This window comes from Aquarana catesbeiana, linkage group LG01 (assembly GCF_042186555.1).
Source record: "Aquarana catesbeiana isolate 2022-GZ linkage group LG01, ASM4218655v1, whole genome shotgun sequence".
NCBI classification, from domain to species: domain Eukaryota; kingdom Metazoa; phylum Chordata; class Amphibia; order Anura; family Ranidae; genus Aquarana; species Aquarana catesbeiana.
Genome location: NC_133324.1, coordinates 404,799,051 through 404,822,043, shown reverse-complemented (window position 1 = coordinate 404,822,043; position 22,993 = coordinate 404,799,051). Strand labels below are relative to the sequence as shown.

Below are 22,993 nucleotides of genomic sequence, written 5' to 3'. Positions count from 1 at the left end.
GATAGGTGGCACTGATGGGCACTGATATGCGGCACGGATAGACGGCACGGATGGGCACGGATAGGCGGCATGGATGGGCACTGATAGGCGGCATGGATGGGCACTGATAGGCGGTACGGATGGGCACTGATAGGTGGCACAGATGGGCACTGATAGGCGGCACGGATGGGCACTGATAGGCGGCATGGATGGGCATGGATGGGCACTGATAGGTGGCACTGATGTACTGTTATGTATGGTATTGATGGATGCCAATCAGTGCCAAACAATAATGCCTGCCAATCAGTGATGCCCATTATAGGCACTGATTGGCATCCATTGTGGGCACTGATTGGTATCCCTGGTGGTCTAGGATGGCATACCTTGTGGTGACATCCCTGGTGGTCCTAGTGGCACCCCTGGTGGTCCAGTGTGGGCATCCTCGGGGGGGCTGTGCTGATAATCGATCAGAACAGACCCCCCTGTCAGAGGAGCAGTCGATCCGCTCTCCTCTACTCGCGTCTGACAGACACGAGTGAGGAAAAGCCGATCACCGACTCTTCCTGTTTACATCGTGATCAGCCGTGATTGGACACGGCTGATCACGTGGTAAAGAGTCTCCGTCAGAGACTCTTTACAGAGGTCGTAGTTGCGGTGTGTCAGACTGACACACTGCAACAGCGATCGCCGCGATGCGCGCCCCCAGGGGCGTGCAGTGGCTTAATATCCTGGGAACGTCATATGACGCCCAGTCAGGATATTGAAAACACTTTGCTGCTGTAATTTTGCTATATGGCGGGCGGCAAGTGGTTAAAGAAATTCCTCTAATGTTGTGGTCTTTCCCTACAGAGGTTGGTGACTATATCTCCAGCTCACCTTATTCTGTGCTTTTAATATGTTGCCACATTCAAAAATGGCAAATGTTTGTGAGTCACATTAAATTGATCGTAAAGCTAAATCTTTTTTTAAAATAAAATAATGAACATGGTATACTTACGTGCTCTGTGCAACAGATCGGTCCCGAACCTTCTCTTCTGGGGTCCCCCACCTGCTCCTCCTCTTCTCTGAGTGCCCCTATAGCAAGCTGCTTGCAATGGGGGCACTTGTGCAGAAGCGATCCCAAGCCGGCTATGTGTGTCCATAGATACAAACACCACTGCATAGCCCCGTCCAATCTCACAGAATTTGACTGACAGCAGCGGGAGCCAATGACTCCCGCTGCTCTCAGTAAAGCCTGTGAATACAGGAAGAGAGCAGAACGAGGCTGCTGGTAAAGGTGGTGTCAGGTAAGTGTTTAGGGAGGGGGAAGGCACGGACAGTGGAAGGTTTTTTTTTTACCTTAAAGCAGAGAATACATTAGGATAAAAAAAAGTTCTGCCTTTAGAATCATTTTTAACTCAAGACAAAAATGTTAAATATTGCATTGTGCATCACTTATGTGAGTTCTCCTGCCTCAGAAAGAGGACCTGACAGCTGAAAGTATTATACCACCACCAATAAGAGGTGTCCACATCAGGCGGGCACACAAAAAAGTACCCCAGGAAGTAAACAGAAGAAGAGAGAAGGATTGTGGTGACCAGGGCTATGGATAAGTAAAATGAGCATTTTGATTTTTTTTTATACTAGCGACTAGTTGGAGGGGGGTGAGAGGAGGGGTTGCTAACATCCTGGAGTTGGGCTTAACATACAGCGTTAAAGACCCTGTTATCAACTTATAAAATGCAGGTAACAGCACAAATCAAGTATTTTAAATATTTACTTTACTTTCCATTAATGATTCTCACTTTCAGTGTGCCTTGACCTTTCTTTAAAAAAATGTGACTACTGGTGAATCAGAAGCACAGACCTTCCACTTCTTTCACATCATAGCCTTCTCCTCTTCTGGAAGTGTCTAATTACAGTTTTTTCAAAAAGTATTCACACCCCTTGACATTTTCCACATTTTGTCATGTTACAACCAAAAACGTAAAAAAAAAACAAAAAAAAAAAAAAAAACGTAAATGTATTTTATTGGGATTTTATGAGATAGACCAACAAAAAGTGGCAAATTATTGTGAAGTGGAAGGAAATGATAAATGGTTTTCAAGATTTTTTAAAAATAAATATATGAAAAAAATCTAGTGGAACCAACTGAGAAGTCACCTAATTAGTAAATAGAGTCCACCTGTGTTTAATTTAATCTCAGTATAAATGCAGTTGTTCTGTGAAGCTCTTGCAGGTTTGTTAGAGAACCTTAGTGACCAAACAGCATCATGAAGGCCAAGGAACACACCAGAAAAGTGAAGGATAAAGTTGTGAAGAAGTTTAAAGCAGGGTTAGGGTATAAAAAAATCTCCCAAGCTTTTAACATCTCACTGTTCAATCCATCATCCAAAAATGAAAAGAGTATGGCACAACTGCAAACCTACCAAGACACGGCCGTCCACCTAAACTGACAGGCTGGGCTATTAACCAGGGAAGCAGCCAAGAGGCCCATGGTAACTCTGGAGGAGCTGCAGAGATCCACAGCTCAGGTGGGAGAATCTGTCCACAGGACAACTATTAGTTGTGTACTCCACAAATCTGGCCTTTATGGAAGAGTGGCAAGAAGAAAGCCATTATTGAAAGAAAGTCATAAGAAGTCCTGTTTGCAGTTTGTGAGAAGCCATGTGGGGGACACAGCAAACATGTGGAAGAAGGTGCTCTGGTCAGACCAAAGTTGAACTTTTTGGCTTAAAAGCAAAACGCTATGTGTGGAGGAAAACTAATACTGCACATCACCTTGAACACACCATTCCAACTGTGAAACATGGTGGTGGCAGCATCATGTTGTGGAGTTGCTTTTCTTCAACAGGGACAGGGAAGCTTGTCAGAATTGATGGAAAGATGGATGGAGCCAAATACAGAGCAATCTTAGAAGAAAACCTGTTAGAGTCTGCAAAAGACTTGAGACTGGGGCGGAGGTTCACCTTCCAGCAGGACAACGACCCTAAACATATACCCAGAGCTACAATGGAATGGTTTAGATCAGGGGTGTCCAAACTTTTTTCAAAGAGGGCCAGATTTACTGAAGTGAACGTGCGTGAGGGCCGACCATTTTGCATGACATTCTTTAAACCATTAAAATTCGGTCTAAGTGTGTTCGTCTGAGAACTAATACACTGCCCAACAAGAATTCTCTTGCCTTTGTGGCTGTGGGTGATGAAGAGATGAGCTTGGGTGTGTTATTTGGATATACCGTATTTATCGGCTTACAACACGCACCTTCAGTTTAAAAGGAAGTTTCAGGAAAAAATCTTACATTTTAAATAAAGAACTGTGAAGCAAAATAAGGGTCAGTGCCCATCAATGCAACTTAATCAGTGCCCATCTGCAGCCTCACAAGTGCCATGAATGCAGCCCCACCATTACATTGAATGCAGCACCCACATTTACATGAATGCAGCACCCCCATTGAAATGAATGAAGACTCACCGTTGCCATGAATGCAGCACCCCCGTTGCCATGAATGCAGCGCCCACGTTGCCATGAATGCAGCACCCACGTTGCCATGAATGCAGCATCCACGTTTCCATGAATGCAGCAAACCCCGTTACCGTGAATGCAGCAAACCCCGTTGCCATGAATGCAGCACCCCCATTGCCATGAATGCAGCACCCACATTGCCATGAATGCACCACCCACATTGACATGAATGCAGCACCCCCATTGACATGAATGAAGACTCACCGTTGCCATGAATGCAGCACCCACATTGCCAAGAATGCAGCACCCCCATTGCCATGAATGCAACACCCACATTGCCATGAATGCAGCACCCACATTGCCATGAATGAAGCACCCACGTTACCATGAATGCAGCACCGACATTACCATGAATGGAGCAAACCCTGTTGCCATGAATGCAGCAAACCCCGTTGCCATGAATGCAGTACCCCCATTGCCATGAATGCAGCACCCCCATTGCCATGAATGCAGCACCCACATTGCCATGAATGCAGCACCCACATTGTTATGAATGCAGCACCCACATTGTCATGAATGCAGCACCCACTTTGTCATGAATGCAGCACCCACATTGTTATGAATGCAGCACCCTCATTGCCATGAATGCAGCACCCACATTGTCATGAATGCAGCACCCATGTTGCCATGAATGTAGCACCCATGTTGCCATGAATGCAGCAAACCCATTTGCCATGAATACAGCAAACCCTGTTGCCATGAAAGCAGTACCCCCATTGCCATGAATGCAGCACCCCCATTGCCATGAATGCAGCACCCACATTGTCATGAATGCAGCACCCACATTGTCATGAATGCAGCACCCACATTGTCATGAATGCAGCACCCACATTGTCATGAATGCAGCACCCACGTTTCCATGAATGCAGCACCCACATTGTTATGAATGCAGCACCCACATTGTTATGAATGCAGCACCCACATTGTCATGAATGCAGCACCCCTATTGACATGAATGCAGACTCACCATTGCCATCAGTGCAGCCTGATTCATGCCCATCTGCAGCCTTGGAGTAGACAGGGAGGGGGCGGGACGAGCGCCAACAGACATACAGGAGAAACTCCTGTTTTCTCGGCGGCCACTTTAATAGAAAGTCCGGCCTTCTATGATGGACAGAACAGTCGTCCAATGGTATCAGTAACAGTCCTGCCTGTTCAAGCACTAAGCATGAAGCAGTCATGTAAAACCCACATACAGGCAAAGAAGGTGGCAAGCACAGAGTGTACAGTATCAATTGCTTTTATTGCAACATATCTGAATTTTGACAAACTACGTTACAAAACACAACTAATTATGTGATACAGCTGAATTATACAAACATGTAAATTGATATTTAGGACCTTCAAGTGAGAAAAGTGGAAGCTAGAGAGCTTGGACTATGAAAACAACTATATACAGTGAGAAAAGTCATGACCATAAATTACTGTTTCATGTTTGCAATATGTGTCCAAAGGTGCTGATATGGTAATATTAAATCCATACATACATAAGTACCAGACTAAATAAAATGTATCTTTGGTGTCTTTATCGGTATGGGTTACGCATTGATTAACCGTTAATTTTGTTTTCTAGAAATAGCAAGCAAGTGAGAAAGCTTAGCAGACAATGAAAGAAATTCATAAATTGATAAATACATTGAGTACATGAACATAAAATATTTTTGAATGTACCTAAGTTTCCAATATCATGGAAACGGAGGTAAACTATCCGAGAAGGGTTTATCCAAAAGAAGAACGTAAAAACAAACCTCTCGTCTCTCTGCATGAGATTCTGAATGCCACTAGGAGACCTCATCTGCTGAGGTGTGTTCATAAACTGACACTTCTGGGAGTGTCGATTTCCTGGTGTCTTGATGTACACATGGGATTATCTCTCTGATTTCCATGTCTCTAAAGGACACATCAGTGATGTGGAGGTCAGTGAGAGGAACAATTAAGTGCAGTGGGAGACCAGGTGACCAACCTTCCTAGAAGTGGTTATTTCTTAACACACTATAAAGCGCGATTCTGCTTTAACAGAATAACACTTGTCAGTGGGAGAGGTAAGTATATACTCTTTTTTTGCAGGGTCAACTTTTTGGGCAGTGTAATTTTTGTGACAAGATTACATTTAAGAGCAATAGTTAGTAGGACTTTGGGGAAAGAGTGTGTGTAGATGAAATTTAGGGGTGACACCATGTTTTACTGCACCAGGTGACACCAACCCTTGTCATGCTGCTACTCACTAGTTGCTTAAGCCTAGTACACATGGGCTGAATATCGGGCAGCATCGGCTTGTTCAATAGAAACTGGCCGACATTCAGCACGTGTGTACTACAGCCGGCTTCTGTCGAATGGGCGTGATGAAAAAAGGTCTGTCTAATGGCTCCCAATCAGGGAGCTAATGGCTGAGAGCACTGACTGGAGTGTTCTGGTGGGGGAGGCCTTCCGCCCAGTCAGAACACAATAGCACAGCAGGGGAGATCACTGTACTAACATCAGATCATTAGTACATGGACTCCTCCTAAGCTGTCATTTTTTTTTCCCCTTCAGCCCCTGGGGGTGGAATGGAGTGGAGTGGAGAGAACTGAAGAAGGAAGCAAAAGAATGTTAATTAACTGGTACAAGTCACACCCTTTCATCCCACTGCTGGGGACACAGTTCCTGGAATTCAAAAAGACATGCGGCGACAGATTTTGCGAAAGTGTCTCTCAAGCATTCTAAAAGTGGTAAAGAATACGCCAATTTCATATACCTGTCTAGACCTTCTACTCGAATTTGGCTTGTGCTGCGCCAATTTTAGAATGCACAAGAAACACTTTTGCGAAATCTGTCAGAGACAGTTTTTCTCTATGTATGCTAAAATAGAATTAGTCTTAAATAGCTCCACGTTTACATCTGGCACATTCAATGCGACACAATGTAAAAGTAGTGCATTCTAGAACTACCTAAATTTGGTGCACAAGTCTATGTCAGAACCAAAAGTGTCGCAAATGCTTCATGACATTGGTGCAATACAAGAGGGATTAACGCCAAAAAAGTGGCACACTACATACATTATTTTTCTATGAAGTTCTCCTTTAAAATGTAATCACCTTATTGCTGTATAGTTTAGCATGATTCATTTACTTAACACTTACATAAAGCAGTAGGCATTGCAAAAGATAATAAAACCACACGGGCATATTGTATACAAATCCTTTGGCAAAAGGCCCAGGTTTGTAGGAAACAAAAGGAAGAGCTTAAGTCAAAATTCTAAAATTGGCCTACATGAAATTCATGGAGATTATTACAGATCATTTCACAGATCTTGTTTTACAGGGAAATTAACTAGGAGTGGCCAAGCATGGAATATACATTATTTAACATGAAAGATATGTAAAAAGTTTTCCAAGCTTAACCCAACAAACAGGCAGGTGTCATAGTATAAGAAATGATTACTTCTTTACCAAAACTGGGTAATCTACACAATTTGCATATGAACACTTCCTCCTTAAACACAAGATAAATTAGAACTTTGATCTCTTCTGTACAAAATCCTATATAAATAGCAATCAGACTGTGAAAATGTTTTTTAGCTTTGCAGAGTGATTATTACTATTTAATAAGGACAATCTATATTTAATTAAAAAACTCAGCGGCAAACACTTTTGTGTTTAGGGGAGACAAATCCCATCCCCATTTTTTAGGGAAAAAATAGCCTTTGGGAAATAGCAAGTGGGCCTGTTATCTGTTATCACCTGCTATTTTATAGTGGCTGCTTTTTATAATAAATGAGGTGTGTATCCTAAAATGGGCTGATTTGTTGTGCTATTCAGGTGTATTATAATTTTTCATTTGATATATCTTTGCTAGGGCGTGTCAAGAAGTCCCTATCTGCTTTAGACGTATTGAGCATTAATGCACTCTCTCCTGATACATTGTGCATTCAACACCTGCATTGATTCTTTATTGCTTTTCATGTACATATTATGACAGATATATATTAGCAGAATACTGTAAATGTAGATTCTAGACTGTAGGATAATTTAAAAAAAAATGGCACTTTACTGCAGTTATGTATGCATTAATAAATGGTTATGAGCAAAATATGTAAGGGTTGCCGGTAACAGACTGCAAAAATAGATGCAATAGCATTGAATGATAGTAAATAATGGAGAGAACTTTTAGTGGCAGTTTCACCAAAGTTGTAACATTTAATTTGACTCTCTGAGCTGCTTGGGTGAAATCTGCCTGGGAAAAAAAAAAAAATCTACATTTTTATTCTTTATTTATTTGGAAGGTGGGATGTATTTAATGACGTTTGGTTCATTTCACCAATTGCTCTTTGATTTTTTTTTTTTCATTTTGTATTTGATCATCACTTGTTTACTGTTGCTAAAAGTTTTTCATTTTTTGTCTCACTCAGATTTTTTACCTGTGAAAAACAAGGAAAATAATGAAGTTAATGAAAGGCCTCTTTTTTTGACAAAAGAACAGATCCATGATAATGAAAACCCTCAGGAGACATTTAACCTTTTCCTACTCACAATCTGTATCCTAATGCCCTGTGCTGAGCATAGGTAATTACATGTCCTTCCTTTGACAGATACCAGCCAAAACTTTATGTGACTTCTATTTGTCAAACCCAGCTGTCACTAACAGCTATGGTCTCTAATAAGGACTGGGAACCAATCAATGTAGTTATCACTATGACACAGTGATCAGTGCAAGCTGAACATTTTATTTAGACAAATGTGGTTTAATCTTGAAGAGTTAAATGAAAAGTTAAAGAGTATGAAAGGGTATTACGCTGACAAAATGAGAGTTCACCAATATCTTATTTTCACTGACATTTCAGGGAAAATAAAACTCTTATATTTTGTCATCCTCTTGTAAAGCCCTGAAAATCACAGATATTTCACAGTGAAATTATATTATATATGGGGTATCGTTATAGTGAATTTGGGAAATTGTTAAAAAGAAGCCACACATGATGTTGTAAATCATGCATCATGCATATCGTGATACTGTGAGTTAATCCTAGGTGTGGATAAATAGACATGATGCACATACAGACAGTAAGTTTAATTTTTAAGTGATATAAAGTATGTTGTAAACTGCCTTTCCTATTTAATAACAACGGAGGGGTGTTGACTTTCCCATATACATGCTGCCAAGAATATTAAATGGCAGATATAAATAGCAGGATAATGCCTAAATATTAGACCCAGTAATATTACCTATTAATACAGGAAATTAATAATACGTGCACAGTGATTGAACTTGTGTCTATAACCCTAGCTGGCAACACATTTAACAATTTAGCTACACAATCTCCTTTTGATTTAACAGCAGCTATGTAGTGTGAAGGTATACCTGAATGGATTAGATTGTAAGCTCTAACGAGCAGTGCTCTCTGATTCCTACTGTATTAAAGGAGTTGTAAAGGCAGAAGGTTTTTTATCCTAATGCATTCTATGCATTAAGATAAAAAAAAAACCTTCTGTGTGTAGCACCTCCTAATTGTTGTGCAGAGTATTGAAATTATGCGCTGGAAGCTTCTTGGCTACAGCAAACGGCTTTACTTTTATGGAGGATATAAGATTATTTCTTTACAGCATGAGAAACAGGAACTGAATACAAACAAGTGCACTGAATATAGATAGACAATACATCCAGTAATCACATTACCATAGAATAACACACTATAACCCTGCAGTGCCCCCTGCTGGATCGATAGGTATAATGCATACAGTATTGTTCAGTTTATTAGCAACTATGCTGTTGTACTTCCAATACCCCTTCTCAACAACATGAGCTTTGTCAAATTATATTCAGCTTCTTCTGGAAATAACTATGATGTTCCTTCAATAAAGGCTTGGTGAGTGCATCCGCAGTCATCTCGTCTGACAGGCAGTATTGAATGTCAATAACACCTTGCTCTTGATTGTCCCTCAGTAGGTGATACTTGACGTCGATGTGTTTGGTCCTAGGATTGACCCTTTCTGATTGTGTAAGCTTTATTCAACCCTGGTTGTCTTCAAAAATGGAAATGGGTTTTGACATGTCTATCCCAATGTCTACAAAAAGTTGACAAATCCATATTGCTTCTTGACAAGCATGTGCTGCTGCAATGTACACTGCTTCAGTTGAAGATAGAGCGACGGTTACTTGCTTTCGACTAGACCAACTTATGGTTCCTTCCCCATATTGGAAAATTAATCCACTTGTGGATTTGCGGTCTGTACCAGGGGTGGATCCAGGGAGGGGGCAACAGGGCAATTGCCCCCTCTGAGAATGTGGGTGAGTGAGTGGGCGGGCAGGCGTCGCTGCGGGTGAGAGAGCCGGCGGGCAGCTCCGCGGCTGAGAGCAAGGGCGGCTCCGTTGGTGAGCAGCTCAGTGACAGTGTGTGAACGGCTACTGGCCAATCAGGGACCCGGCGGGCAGGGGAGCAGAGAGATAACATCATCTCTCACTGCCCAGCGCCCGCCCTGCATCCCTGCAGTTCCGCCCTCACTGTGCAGTGTGCTGGCAGCCACAGCAGCAGAGAGATTAAATCATTTCTCTGCTGCCCCTGGGGCGGGATGCAGTGCTGACACGTCCGCTCAGGATAAGCCCTTTGTGCGCTCTGCTCTCTCTTTCTGTTCTCCCAGCGGCAGCAGCCAGCCCATTCCTCCCTGCCCAGCACTGATGTCAGCGCAGGCTGGGAGGGGCGGGGCCGACACTCAGCGCTCAGCCCTTGGAGGCTCGGGTAGGTGGTGCTTGTCAAAGGGGCGGGTGTGGCTTGCGTTCAGCGCTGTCCTGGGAGATGAGTTCATTCACTATCACAGGACACATGGGGCAGCGGGCAGCCAATCAGAGCGCGATCTGGGCACAAGGGGAGCAGCGGGCAGCCAATCAGAGCGTGATTTGGACACAGGGGGGTCACCAGTTGAATAAGCCTGACTCTGGGACACAGCAAGAGACAATTATAGCAGGCAAGTAACAATCCACAACGTGTGGCATGGGACATGGCAAGTGACAATCTGCAACGTGTGGCGTAGGACGTGGCAAGTGACAATCCGCATCTAGTGACAGGTGACGTGGCAAGTGACAATCTGCAACGTGTGGCAGGTGACAGTGGCAAGCGACACGCTCGGGGCTCCCACTAATTCTATGGTGAGTTGAACCATTTCATTTTTTATAACAATAAAATAATAGTAATAATGCGCTTCAATTATCCTGACACCATAACAACCATGATGCCATGATGATTGAAGCGCTAACACCAGCCATTTCCCCGTTAAATTTACCCCAAAAAAAGTATTTTCTGGCAGTGCCCCTCCAGAGACTAGGCTCTGGATCCGCCCCTGGTCTGTACAGACCCCAACCCAATCGGCATCCACATATCTGACCAGTTTTGGATTTGATGTTGCTGATAAATGTAATTTCTTCTAAATTGTCCCTTTGAGGTACTGCATCTCTCTTTTTACTACATTCCAGTCACACTGACTGGGAGCTATGACTTTCCTGTATAGTATGCCCACTACTGTGGCTATGTCTGGTCTTGTCACAGTGGCAACATATAGCAGCTTATAGATTGCTCTGCGATGCATGTCATTGTTGGATAGCAAGCTTTTTGTTCCTTCGCATCTTGCATATGGAATTGTTCCAAGATTTCGGAGATTTTCTGAGATTGGTTGAGAAGATAACTTCCATCTTCTTCTCGCTCTATTTGGATTCCTAGATAGTAACTAATGTTCCCTAGCTCTTTGATTTCAAAATTTCCTTTCAGCTTGTGAACTATCTGATTGTAATCCCCTTCTTGTTCATCAGGTTATAATGTCATCGACATAGATAAGTATGTATATCCATCTGTCTCCTTCATTCCTGGAGTAAAGACAGGGGTCTGCTTTACTTCTTGAGAATCCCTCTCTAGTAAGCACTCCAGTAAGCACTTTGTTCACTTTCTCATTCCACATCCTTGCAGATTGCTTAAGACTGTAGATGCTCTTCTGAAGTTTACACACAAGGTTGTCTCCTTGCTCAAACCATGGTGGTTGCTCCATGTAGAGATCTTCCTTAATGTCTCCATATAGGAAAGCAGTTTTAATGTCTAGGTGTTAGACTTGCATGTCCTTCCCGGCTGCAACACTAAGAAGTGCTCTAATGGTGGATGGTTTTACGATGGGAGCGAATGTTTTCATCGCAATCTTCACCAAATTAGATTAACCCTGGGCAACTAGTCTGGCTTTGTATTTGTGGATATTCCCTTCTGCATCTGACTATTTTGAAAGTCCACTTACTTCCTATAGTTTTGCGGTTAGGAGGATGAGTGTCCAGGTTCTGTTTTCTTGAAGTGACTTTAATTCTTCTTCTGCTGCTCTTCTCCATTTATTGGATTCATGTTTTGGCAGTTTTTCTATGTCTTCCCAGGATGTTGGTTCAAATGTGCTGTGTGTTTTGACAGTGTATGACAGCTTGCGGTGTGGTATCCCCTTTGTAGCCTGAGTGGATCTTCTGACTTCAGGCAGTTCAGCAGGATCTGGTGGGGAACTTGATTTAGGCAATGTGAATTCCACCTCTTGTTCTGACTCCTGCATAGGTTCGCTTTGGTTGACCTTTTCTTCTGGTTTGTTGGGCATATTCACTTCACAGCTTTCAGGGATCTGTGTTTCTGGTGATGGGATCTCATCAAAATAAACACTTGGAATATAGGCATATGCTTTACATCCATACACTCTGATGTGCCCTATGCTGGGTTTTGATCCATGCCACATTTCGAATGGAGTACTTTAATGGCTCTTGAGGGTAGTTTGTTCTGTAGGTAAGTTTCAGTCATGACTGCTTCTTCCCAGTACTTGTGAGGTAGGTTGGCATCCGACAACATGCATCTGGCCATTTCTATAAGAGTGCGATTTTTCCTTTCTGCTACACCATTTTGTTCAGGAGTGTATGGTGTGGTTGCCTGGTGTACTATTCTTTGTCTCTGCAGATATGAGGCTACTTCTTTGCTTATATATTCTCCCCCATTGTTGGTGCGTATTATTTCTGATTTCTGTCGGAATTTGTTGCTAGACAAGGCAGTGAACTCTTGAAGTTTCTCTGATGTTTCATTCTTGTGTTTCAACAGATAAGTAGTTGCCACAAGTCATCCTTGGTGAAAAACACTTCCAGTTTAAACTTGCACAACTGGTAATTGGCATTGTTCAGCTTTGCAATTTCAAACTTCACATCTGAACCGCTTGCCATGTTTCATCAGCTTGTATACAGTATTCACTGACTTGCTGAATTCTTTTTCCAGTGCCTGGGTGCTGCTAGGGCTGCCTGGGTTTGCTGGGTGTGACTGGGACCCATAACCTATTAGCAGAATATTGAAATTATGCACTGGAAGCTTCTTGGATGGAGAAAACGGCTTTACTTTTATGGAGGATATTAGATTATGTCTTTACAGCATGAGGAACAGCAACTGAATACAAACAAGTGCACTGAACATAGATAGACAATATATCCTGGGATCACATTACCATAGAATACCACACTATAACACTGCAGTGCCACCTGCTGGATAGATAATGCATGGATAGATAATGGATGGATAATCTTGGATAGATAATATATACAGTATTGTTCAATTGATTGGCAACTATACTGTTGGACTTCCAACACTAATTACTTGCCTGAGCCCCATCTCTCTCCAGCGATGTCCACGAATGTCTAAGCTATCCGGGACACTCCTCCTGATTGACTGAGACACAGCAGCGGCACAATTGGCTCCCGCTGCTGTCAAAGTCAGTCAGCCAATCAGGGGAGATATGGGGCGGGGCCGGGTCGGGCTCTGAATGGACACACGGAGCTCTGACTCCAGTGCCCCCATAGGAAGCTGCTGGCTATGGGAGCTCTCGGTAAGTATAAAATGTTTGTTTTTTTTTAAACGAGCCATTACAATCACTTTAAATTGTATTGTAATTATACTATCTGTCCTTAAGTTGTAAAGTGCTGTGTAAACTGTCGGCGCTATATAAATTCTGTATATTAATAATAATAATAATTCTAATATTAATTCTGTGGATTTCTGGGTTGGCTTTCACGCAACATATTCATTGGTGAATCTAATAGAGATTGTTCAGAGATTGTATAATCAGATTGTATGAGGTGTGATTTTGTAGTCAGACTGTATGATATGTGCTTTAAAAATAAACTTAGCTTGTTAGGTATTGTATAAACTGTATATACAGTTTCTACCTTTGAGATCTTTCTAAATCTTGACAGGACTAGTACTGCAATCATGTGATTAGCCTAATTAACTTTCTAACTATGTAATGATAGCCAATTCCAAAAGTATATGTAAGGCAATGTTGAAGCTGCCTGTCTGACCACAAATGGCACGAAGCAATCTTATGCCAAACTACTGCTTTGGCCTTGCTGCAGTTATTAAATTTACTAGGATAACATCTCCTGTCTTTGAGTAACAAAGATACCCAGCATCCTCTTATCAAATTCATATATATGAGCAGTGTGATATGATCTGCAAATTATAGGGGTTAAGACAACAATGTATCTACAATGGTGTCATTAGGGCTGTGCATGGAAAACTAATAATGTTATGCAGGGTGAATGAGCTTGCATTATTGCTGGATTTATTGCATATGAACAATATAATAAAATAATTATTGTAACAATGACAGATTGCATGCTGTATTTTTGGTTTCCACGGTGCTTTCTAAACAATGCAATTACAGCTTGGCTTACACACATATATGCTTATCCTGGCAATTCAATCAAAAAATGCAATGCAAGCCAAGGGTACCTGCCTATGTTTTTTTATTTACAACAGCTGTCTAGGGCTCCCTAGGTCATTTGTCACCATGTTTTCATGAAAATGTTTTTCAGTGGAGGTTTACAATGCTCAATCCATCAAAGATTACTAGCCTCCTAGATTTGGTTTATTTAAATGTAGGATAAATTATTTAAACAACGTTTATGCTTTCCAGATCAAGATATCGGTTTCTAATGCACTTGATTCTGTGTGCACCAGTTTTAGTAAATCTCCCCTATGTGTACCTAAATTCAGTGTCCCCTTCCAAAAACAAAAAAAAAAGTTGATCAAAGCAACTAGTTGTGGTAAAGACTACACAAAATAGCTGTTTTATACTATGTCACATATCCATGCAAGGCTGCCATATTTTTTTCTTCTCCAAGTGTATACATTATTATAATAAAGCGTAAGGCAGGCCATACATGGTGAAAATTTCTTTCCTGCAACCACGGGTTGTAGGAAAGAAATTTGCACGGTTCTCCCATCAACACGGACAGTGCTGACAGGGGAATCCTTCCTGCCGAGCAATTGAAGCCGTCCCCGCCAGGAGAAGACAGTAATTATTGCCAGCAGCTATAGCAGCTGCTAGCGATCACTGCCAGGGAACCCGGCAGACTGGTTATACCCAAGTTGATTGATCAATCAACTTGGTACATTCAGCCTGCCCATTAACAGTTCAAATCTTGGGCGGTTCCTCCTAAACTGGCCTAGATTCGAACTGCGTATGGCTGGCCTTTGTATTTCCTATGACAAATTTGGATCTAGGATGGAGTTTTGAGATACAATTCCTCATTTACAGGAAAGCTTCACATAAGACAAATAGACACATAAGACAAAAAGTGTTAGGTCCCACACAACCCAATAAAACAGCAAGCAAGGACTTGGGTTCAAACTGCAACAACCAGAGGGTAAAGGCAAAAAGTGCTTCTGTGCTTCAGAAGGACTTGCCATCATGAAAAGAGAATTTTGAGCATTGGAGAAACTGTTTACTGAATAAGCAATTATTTTCTGAGTACCAGAAGAGGAAATACACACCTAACATGAGCCACATCCCAAACTCAGGTGAAATGGCTAGTCATACTCTATGCTGGTGTTTCCAGACTAGCAGGTTTTTTCCATGGTGCCTGCACCTCCTAGACATAGCGATGTACCTAAGCAAAATGAAATCTTGCATACTGTACAGTACATACAGTTCCCCTTCTGCTCATCTTCGATATATAGGGAGAAGGAGTACTGTAGTTCAAAGAAGATAGCATTGTTTTTAGATATGAGTTTAGTATACAGGAAGTTACAGGGACCAGGATCAGCATATATTTTCTGTACTTGCAGCCTGAGAAAAAGAATCCTAACGCAGCCACCACTTTATAAGACTGGTGAACTGACTGCAATATGTTATATTTTTGTTCTTGGAACTATATGTATTTTTCAGTTGCATTGAGGTTTAAAAAGAAAAACTGTAACTTATATATAGTTACTTTTTGTCAGGCAGTCACATATTAAGTAACATTTTAAACATCTGGAGTTTATATAAAATGGCTTTAGCATATAAACATTCAATTGCTGCCTTTTCTCATGTAGAAATATTTTTTTTTTTTTGATTCACTACTAGTTTCCTTTTATTTTCCAATAACATGCCTTCTAATGCAAAAAGGTTAAAGTGCCCTTATGTCCAAAAGATCAACATTAAAGAGGAAGTAAACACTGACGGATTTACTTCTTCTTTATTCACCTGCAAAGTAAAAGCATAATAGACTAGTATGCATCGCATACTAGCCCATTATGTGGCACTTACCTGGAAACGAAGCCCACGATGTCCGCGATGTCCCTGCTGGTGGAAGCATCCATCTTCGCGCCTCTTCCTTCCGGGGCTGCAGACTCCGGCTCTGTGACTGGCCGGAGCCACGTGACGTCACTCCCGTGCAAGCGTGCGGGAGCTGCCAGTCACACCACACGCTGGGGAAGAAACGTCACGGAGGGCCGTTTCTTCACTGCGCATGTGCCGATGATGTCAAGGTAAATATCTCTTAAACTGCGCACATACATATAGGTAAGAATTATTATAGGCTATAAAAATGTCTCAGGGGGGTTTACAACTACTTTAAACTGTTTACATATTCTTATAAAGCAGAGCTTTTAAACAAGTAACCCCCAACTTACCTATGTGTTTTTAAATTGAAGTTCTCAAAGATGCTCAGAAATCACAACTAAGACTCAGTTTCAGTCCACGTCTAACAGCTTAGTACGGATCCTTTCAAACGACCCTCCTCTGTTTTGGGTCAGTAGGGAATATATAGACAGAACCCTGCTAAATTGGATCACAACAGGACAGATGTCATTTGTGACATCCGTATCTGTCCCAATATTTTCTCCATCTTGTGATGGAGATAAAACTGACTTACGCAGTCTCCATGAGCGGTAGGACATGGGGGGATATGTGTTTGATAGCATCAGCGTTCACCTTAAACATAGAGAAACAAAAAAGGACGCTAACCTTTTGTGTTTGTTTTTGCTGACCTAATGGGACTCGGTTGTGTTGTTGTATAGAGATACATTGCTCTCCTTCTATATTGGTATAAAAATTGGAAAGATCGAGCACTTGTCGGAAAGGGGCCAAATATTTGCTGGTTGTTAACACTAGAGGGATGGTAGTCGGCCAACATTCTGTTTTCAAAAGCAGAGATTTTACTGCCTGTGTTGGGAAAGTAAATTTTTCCTGCAATGCTTATAGATACAGACATGAGTGAGGGCTTATTTTAAAGTCAAGTACTGCTTGTTCAAGATGTGTGAATAACTACATATTCTATGAGTGATCTGGGCACAAGTTCACTTTAAAATTGATGACAAAGGCAACTATTGACATAGGATGATAGATACCCACTCTGTTTTTATTACAGCAAACCTATGTCAATCGGTGCCTTGCAACTTATCTCAAACACTAGGTAACAAATGATTGTCTGGGCTGGATTTTCCTAGAGATCATTACCATTCCATACAGATAAAGCTGACTATACATGGATCGAAATTCGGTCGGTTCAGCAGGGACTGGCCAAATTTCGGTCCATGTCTGGCCACTGTGATTAAACAAAAGTCAATGTACTGATCGACTTCTGTTCAACCACCCTGTTGAATTTTAGCCTCTCAATCTATGCATTCTGTTGGTGGAGAAGGCTCCCCACTGTCAAAATACAAAGACACAGCGGGTAGGATTCTCTCATCCACCTCAAATGTGTGGATGGGGGACTTAGGTAAAACTTTTTCCCATTAAATCCACTGATTGAACCAAAACAACAGACTGCTCTATGGCCATCTTAAGCCCACCACCAGTGTTTTTTGCACAGTGTATAATGATGCACACATGTCTTATAAAAGTATCTTAAAGGAGTATCAATCTGATTTTTCACCATCATCCAATGTTTATTTACTCCATTAGGTGCACTATAAAAAAAATGTACTGACTACATCAAACTTCTCTACCTGTATACCTGTCAGTGGTTAGTAAATGGCTACCTGAACTGTCAAAGTATATTGGAATGTGTTAAAATGCCTGATTTTTGAATGAGGGAAGAATTTCCGGTCAGTCCCACAACAAGCAGACCAACCATTCTTTTCTTAAATACTTTTACTGATATAGCACACAATATATAACTTTATTCTAAAATGTGAAAAAATACCTCCATGCCATAATACTAGCTTAGAACAGATCAGTTCTTGGGAATTAGTATGGTATGAGTGTATGAACCTATTTAATATTGATTTATAAAAACTGGAGCAAAGGAAAAACTGGGTTGCTGTGAACAAAGTTTTAAGCTTTTACTTGATTTAAAATAACCATGGAATCCATTTGATTATTATAAACAGTAACTCCTCTTCCATTACTTCAGATTCATAACTTAGCCCGAGTGTAGGCCATAGGGGGCTGCATCCAAAATGTTACCTGAGACACCAAAGAGATCTAACAAACAGGCAACTTAAGGAAAATGGCAATACATGCTTCTACTTTAAACCAATTTTTTATAAAAAGATGGATATTTTAAAACATGTCTTAAGACAACAAAACGCAAGTCTGTTCACATTACTGTTAAGAGTTCATGTATTGCCATCTACAGTTCTACTACATATATGTTGGATCTATCATTGATTGTTAAGGAGTTGTGGTATGCAGACCCTATAAATCTTCCAAGATGCTGCCTCAGGATTAAAAATTCTCTTCTCACTAAAAGGATACTAGTCATTTTTCCAGTTGCACATCATGACCCATGAATCTTTGAGTCTAGGGCAGGATATCTAGATGAGTAATTATCACACAATATATATCCAATATTAGTGTTAATATGATTCATAGTTGGATAAAATAGTAAAAACCAGTTCTTTATATCTTTTTATTACTAAATACGTTGCATCTGTCAGATTAGAACGGGTATTTTCAACTAGGGCGCTTCCAGAGGGTTGTCAAAGGTTCCTTGTGCCCTGATAGATAGACCTGGTAGTTTTAGGTCCAATGCCACTTGGCAGAGCCAGCATCATGACACCAATGATCTTTTTACCTGTGTGTATGGGTGGCATTATGACCACCAATCTAAAGGGGCATTCTTCTTACTAACCCCCAATTTTAGCATGGGATCCCTGAAAATCATTCCAAGCATTCCTCTGGGGTGCAAAGGTTGAAAACGGCTGGGTTTGAAGCACAAAGAAATAGATATAGAAACGTCTTGCCAGCACAGAGCACTATAAACACCATACACTCATATAAACATTGAGTGGTTTTTAATGTTTTTTCCTATTAGCAACCATAGCACACCTGCTAGAATGTATATGATAGCTATCTCTATAATGAAAACAATTGGGAATTTTGTGCTGCAGCACAATTTGCATTTTACAGTCCATTTGATGACATTTTAAGCAGATAAAGTAGCTGCAACAGAACCAGCAGTCAAATAGATGTAGTGTAACCTAATTGGAATGATATGATGCCCATCCATCCTGTATCTGTTGCCAAGGCACCAGCATCCGTACCACTCATTATTAAGGCGATACCTCCCCTCCCCCTACATTAGGTCAGCTTTGGTTTTGATCTAACCCAAGAGACATGTATTTTACTGCTAGCTGCAAGCGATATACTGAATAGGAATAGCAAAATATCATTCCTGTGCTGGATGTGACCCTAGACTGTCAATTTTACGACAGCAAATACGCATATTTAAAAATAAAGCCAGATGCAATACATAGGTTTGGAAAAGGCAATCACTGACCTAAAACCACTGCCACCACGGTGACGATGAGCAGCCAGTTGTTCTTAAGGATCCTCTTGCAATCACAGCCTTTCTTCATCTTCTTCCCCATGTTGCAGTACTCCGTCTATGGGGAATGTGTGTAGGAAGAATAGACAGGGGAGATCTGGATGGAGACAATGCAGAGAGGTGTAAGAATGTCAGTATGTCACAATGCAGGCATCTGCTCCAGCATGAGAAAGATCAGTGCAGTCTCCTTCTTTTCCCTGAGCCTCTGTTACTGCAGCAGCCTTTGTGCCAGTGTGCCCTGATCTGTCTCTTGTCTGTGCTGCAGATTACAGGCAGCTCGCCCTCCCTCTTACTAGTGATAGCAAGCAGTATTGTTTGCATACCTATCTGCATGCACTGGTTCAGATCTGCTGCTGGCTGACTGGCTAAAAGGCACATGAACCTGCTAGATTGTCCCTGCCTCCCTCCTCCCACCCCTCCCTGTCTTTTCAGTCCTACCCATTACTGTCAGGAAAAGTGGGTGCTGTGCTCTAGTCCGCCTTACTGTTTACATACGCAGGGGTGATTAACTAAGATTATTTCCTCATCGGCTGTTGTGTAAAAATCTAAACTCTTGAACCTATTGAGCTTGAGTCACTAAACACTAGAAGATGTTCACTTAAAAGGTTAAGCTGTGCTCACCTATTTCAATTAACCATGTGCAAGACAGAATCGGCTGCACATGATTATTTTAAAGGCTACCTTCACACTGAGGCGCTTTGCAGGCGCTACGGCGCTAAAAATAACTTCTGTATAGTGCCTATAAAGCGCCTCTCCTGTGTCTCCAGTGTGAGAAACAGAGGGCTTTCACACTGGAGCTGTGCGCTTGCTGAGCGGTAAAAAAAGTCCTGCAAGCCGCATCTTTGCAGCGCTATAGGAGCAGTGAATACACCACTTGTAAAGCGCCGCTGCCCAAACCGCTGCTGCAGCTGCGCTTTTAACCATTTTTCGGCTGCTAGTGGGGGTCAAAAGTGCCCCACTAGCGGCCGAATAGCGCCGCTAAAACGACAGTAAAGTGCTGCAAAAAATAGCGGCGCTTTAGCCTAAGGCCCCTTTCACACTGAGGTGCTTTCACTCTAAGGCCCCTTTCACACTGAGGCACTTTCACTCTAAGGCCCCTTTCACACTGAGACACTTTCACTCTAAGGCCCCTTTCACACTGAGGCGCTTTCACTCTAAGGCCCTTTTCACACTGAGTCGCTTTCACTCTAAGGCCCCTTTCACACTGAGGCGCTTTCACTCTAAGGCCCCTTTCACACTGAGGCGCTTTCACTCTAAGGCCCTTTTCACACTGAGGCACTTTCACTCTAAGGCCCCTTTCACACTGAGTCGCTTTCACTCTAAGGCCCCTTTCACACTGAGGCGCTTTCACTCTAAGGCCCCTTTCACACTAAGGTGCTTTCACTCTAAGGCCCCTTTCACACTGAGTCGCTTTCACTCTAAGGCCCCTTTCACACTGAGGCGCTTTCACTCTAAGGCCCCTTTCACACTGAGGCGCTTTCACTCTAAGGCCCTTTTCACACTGAGTCGCTTTCACTCTAAGGCCCCTTTCACACTGAGGCGCTTTCACTCTAAGGCCCCTTTCACCTGAGTCGCTTTCACTCTAAAGCCCCTTTCACACAGAGGTGCTTTCACTCTAAGGCCCCTTTCACACTGAGGCGCTTTCACTCTAAGGCCTCTTTCACACTGAGGTGCTTTCACTCTAAGGCCCCTTTCACACTGAGGCGCTTTCACTCTAAGGCCCCTTTCACACTGAGGCGCTTTCATTCTAAGGCCCCTTTCACACTGAGGCGCTTTCATTCTAAGGCCCCTTTCACACTGATGCGCTTTAATTCTAAGGCCCTTTTCACACTCAGGCGCTTTCACTCTAAGGCCCCTTTCACACTGAGGCGCTTTCATTCTAAGGCCCCTTTCACACTAAGGCGCTTTCACTCTAAGGCCCCTTTCACACTGAGGCGCTTTCATTCTAAGGCCCCTTTCACACTGAGGCACTTTCACTCTAAGGCCTCTTTCACACTGAGGCGCTTTCACTCTAAGGCTTGGTTCACACTAGGGGCGGCACGACTTGCAGGTCGCCTCACCGAGGCGACCTGCACACGACTGCCTGGGCGACTTGCAAAACGACTTCTGTATAGAAGTCTATGCAAGTCGCCCCAAGTTGCCCCCAAAGTAGTACAGGAACCTTTTTCTAAGTTGGAGCGACTTGCGTCGCTCCCCTTAGAACGGTTCCATTGTACAGAACGGGACGCTACTTGTCAGGCCCCTTTCACACTGAGGCACTTTCACTCTAAGGCCCCTTTCACACTGAGGCGCTTTCACTCTAAGGCCCCTTTCACACTGAGGCGCTTTCACTCTAAGGCCCCTTTCACACTGAGGCGCTTTCACTCTAAGGCCCCTTTCACACTGAGGCACTTTCACTCTAAGGCCCCTTTCACACTGAGGCACTTTCACTCTAAGGCCCCTTTCACACTGAGGTGCTTGTAAACTGCCAGTAAAACACTGAGCACTTTTAAAGAGCCTTTCAGGCGCTTTTGAAGCGCTTTCCATTCATTTCAATGGAGAGGGGTTTTTTTCACCACTATGCCAGCGCACTGCCCCAGTGTGAAAGCATTCATTGATTTTAATGAAAATAGGTTTTAATGAGCTTTTCAGGCGCTTTTTTTAGCGTGAAAGTGCCTGAAAAGCACCTCAGTGTGAAAGGGGTGTAAAAAAAAAGCGCCTGAAAAGCTCACAAAAATCTATTTTCATTAAAATCATTGAATGCTTTCACACTGGGGCAGTGCGCTGGCATAGTGGTGAAAAAAACCCCTCTCAATTGAAATGAATGGAAAGCGCTTCAAAAGCGCCTGAAAAGCTCTTCAAAAATGCTCAGTGTTTTAGACCCCTTTCACACTGGGGCGTTTTTCAGGCGCTTAAGGACCCTTTCACACTGGGGCAGTTTGCAGGTGCTATTGCGCTAATAATAGCGCCTGCAAACCGACCCGAAAGTGCCGCTGCTTTGTCTCCAGTGTACTACGTACTGTAGGTGACGTGTGTGCTACAGCACTTAATTAGTTTGTCAATCATAAATTTCTGTTTATTTAAGTTAGTCTCAAAACCTGTTATCTTTCTATCTTCCCTATTGGTGAGTCTGCAAGGCTTGCATTTGCCACATCTAAAAAATCCCTTTTGGCTAAAGAATGTAGACATTTTCTTAAGGGGCTCAGGTACATTCTTTACTATTTAGTCTCTAATTCTGTTTGCCCTTCTATATAAAAATGTCGGTTTCGGTGGTAACACCTTGCTTAACTGTGGGTCATTGCTAACTATAGGCCAATTTCTTTTAATGATTTCTTCCAATGCTTTATACTGTTTGTTAAACCCTGTTATGAATGGTATTTTATCCTTTTGGTTCCGTTCTCTATTTTTATTTTATAATATGGTTTCCCTGTCCATGTTTGCAACTCTTTGGCAGGTGTGCTCTAATTCATGTCTA

The 22,993-nt window shown here is 42.3% G+C and overlaps 1 protein-coding gene across 1 annotated transcript in view; it reads right to left on the bottom strand.

Moving 5' to 3' along the window:
* SLC1A1 (solute carrier family 1 member 1) overlaps positions 1-19,955 on the bottom strand; it is a 102,969-nt gene extending 83,014 nt beyond the window's left edge. Inside the window, exons 1-2 of the mRNA XM_073634955.1 lie at positions 19,863-19,955; positions 19,492-19,636 (exon numbers count right to left, since the gene is read on the bottom strand). Coding sequence (XP_073491056.1) covers positions 19,492-19,582 — 91 coding nt within the window. The 5' untranslated portion in view covers positions 19,583-19,636; positions 19,863-19,955. The remainder of the gene's footprint in view (positions 1-19,491; positions 19,637-19,862) is intronic.
* Between the last annotated feature and the right edge of the window lie 3,038 nt (positions 19,956-22,993).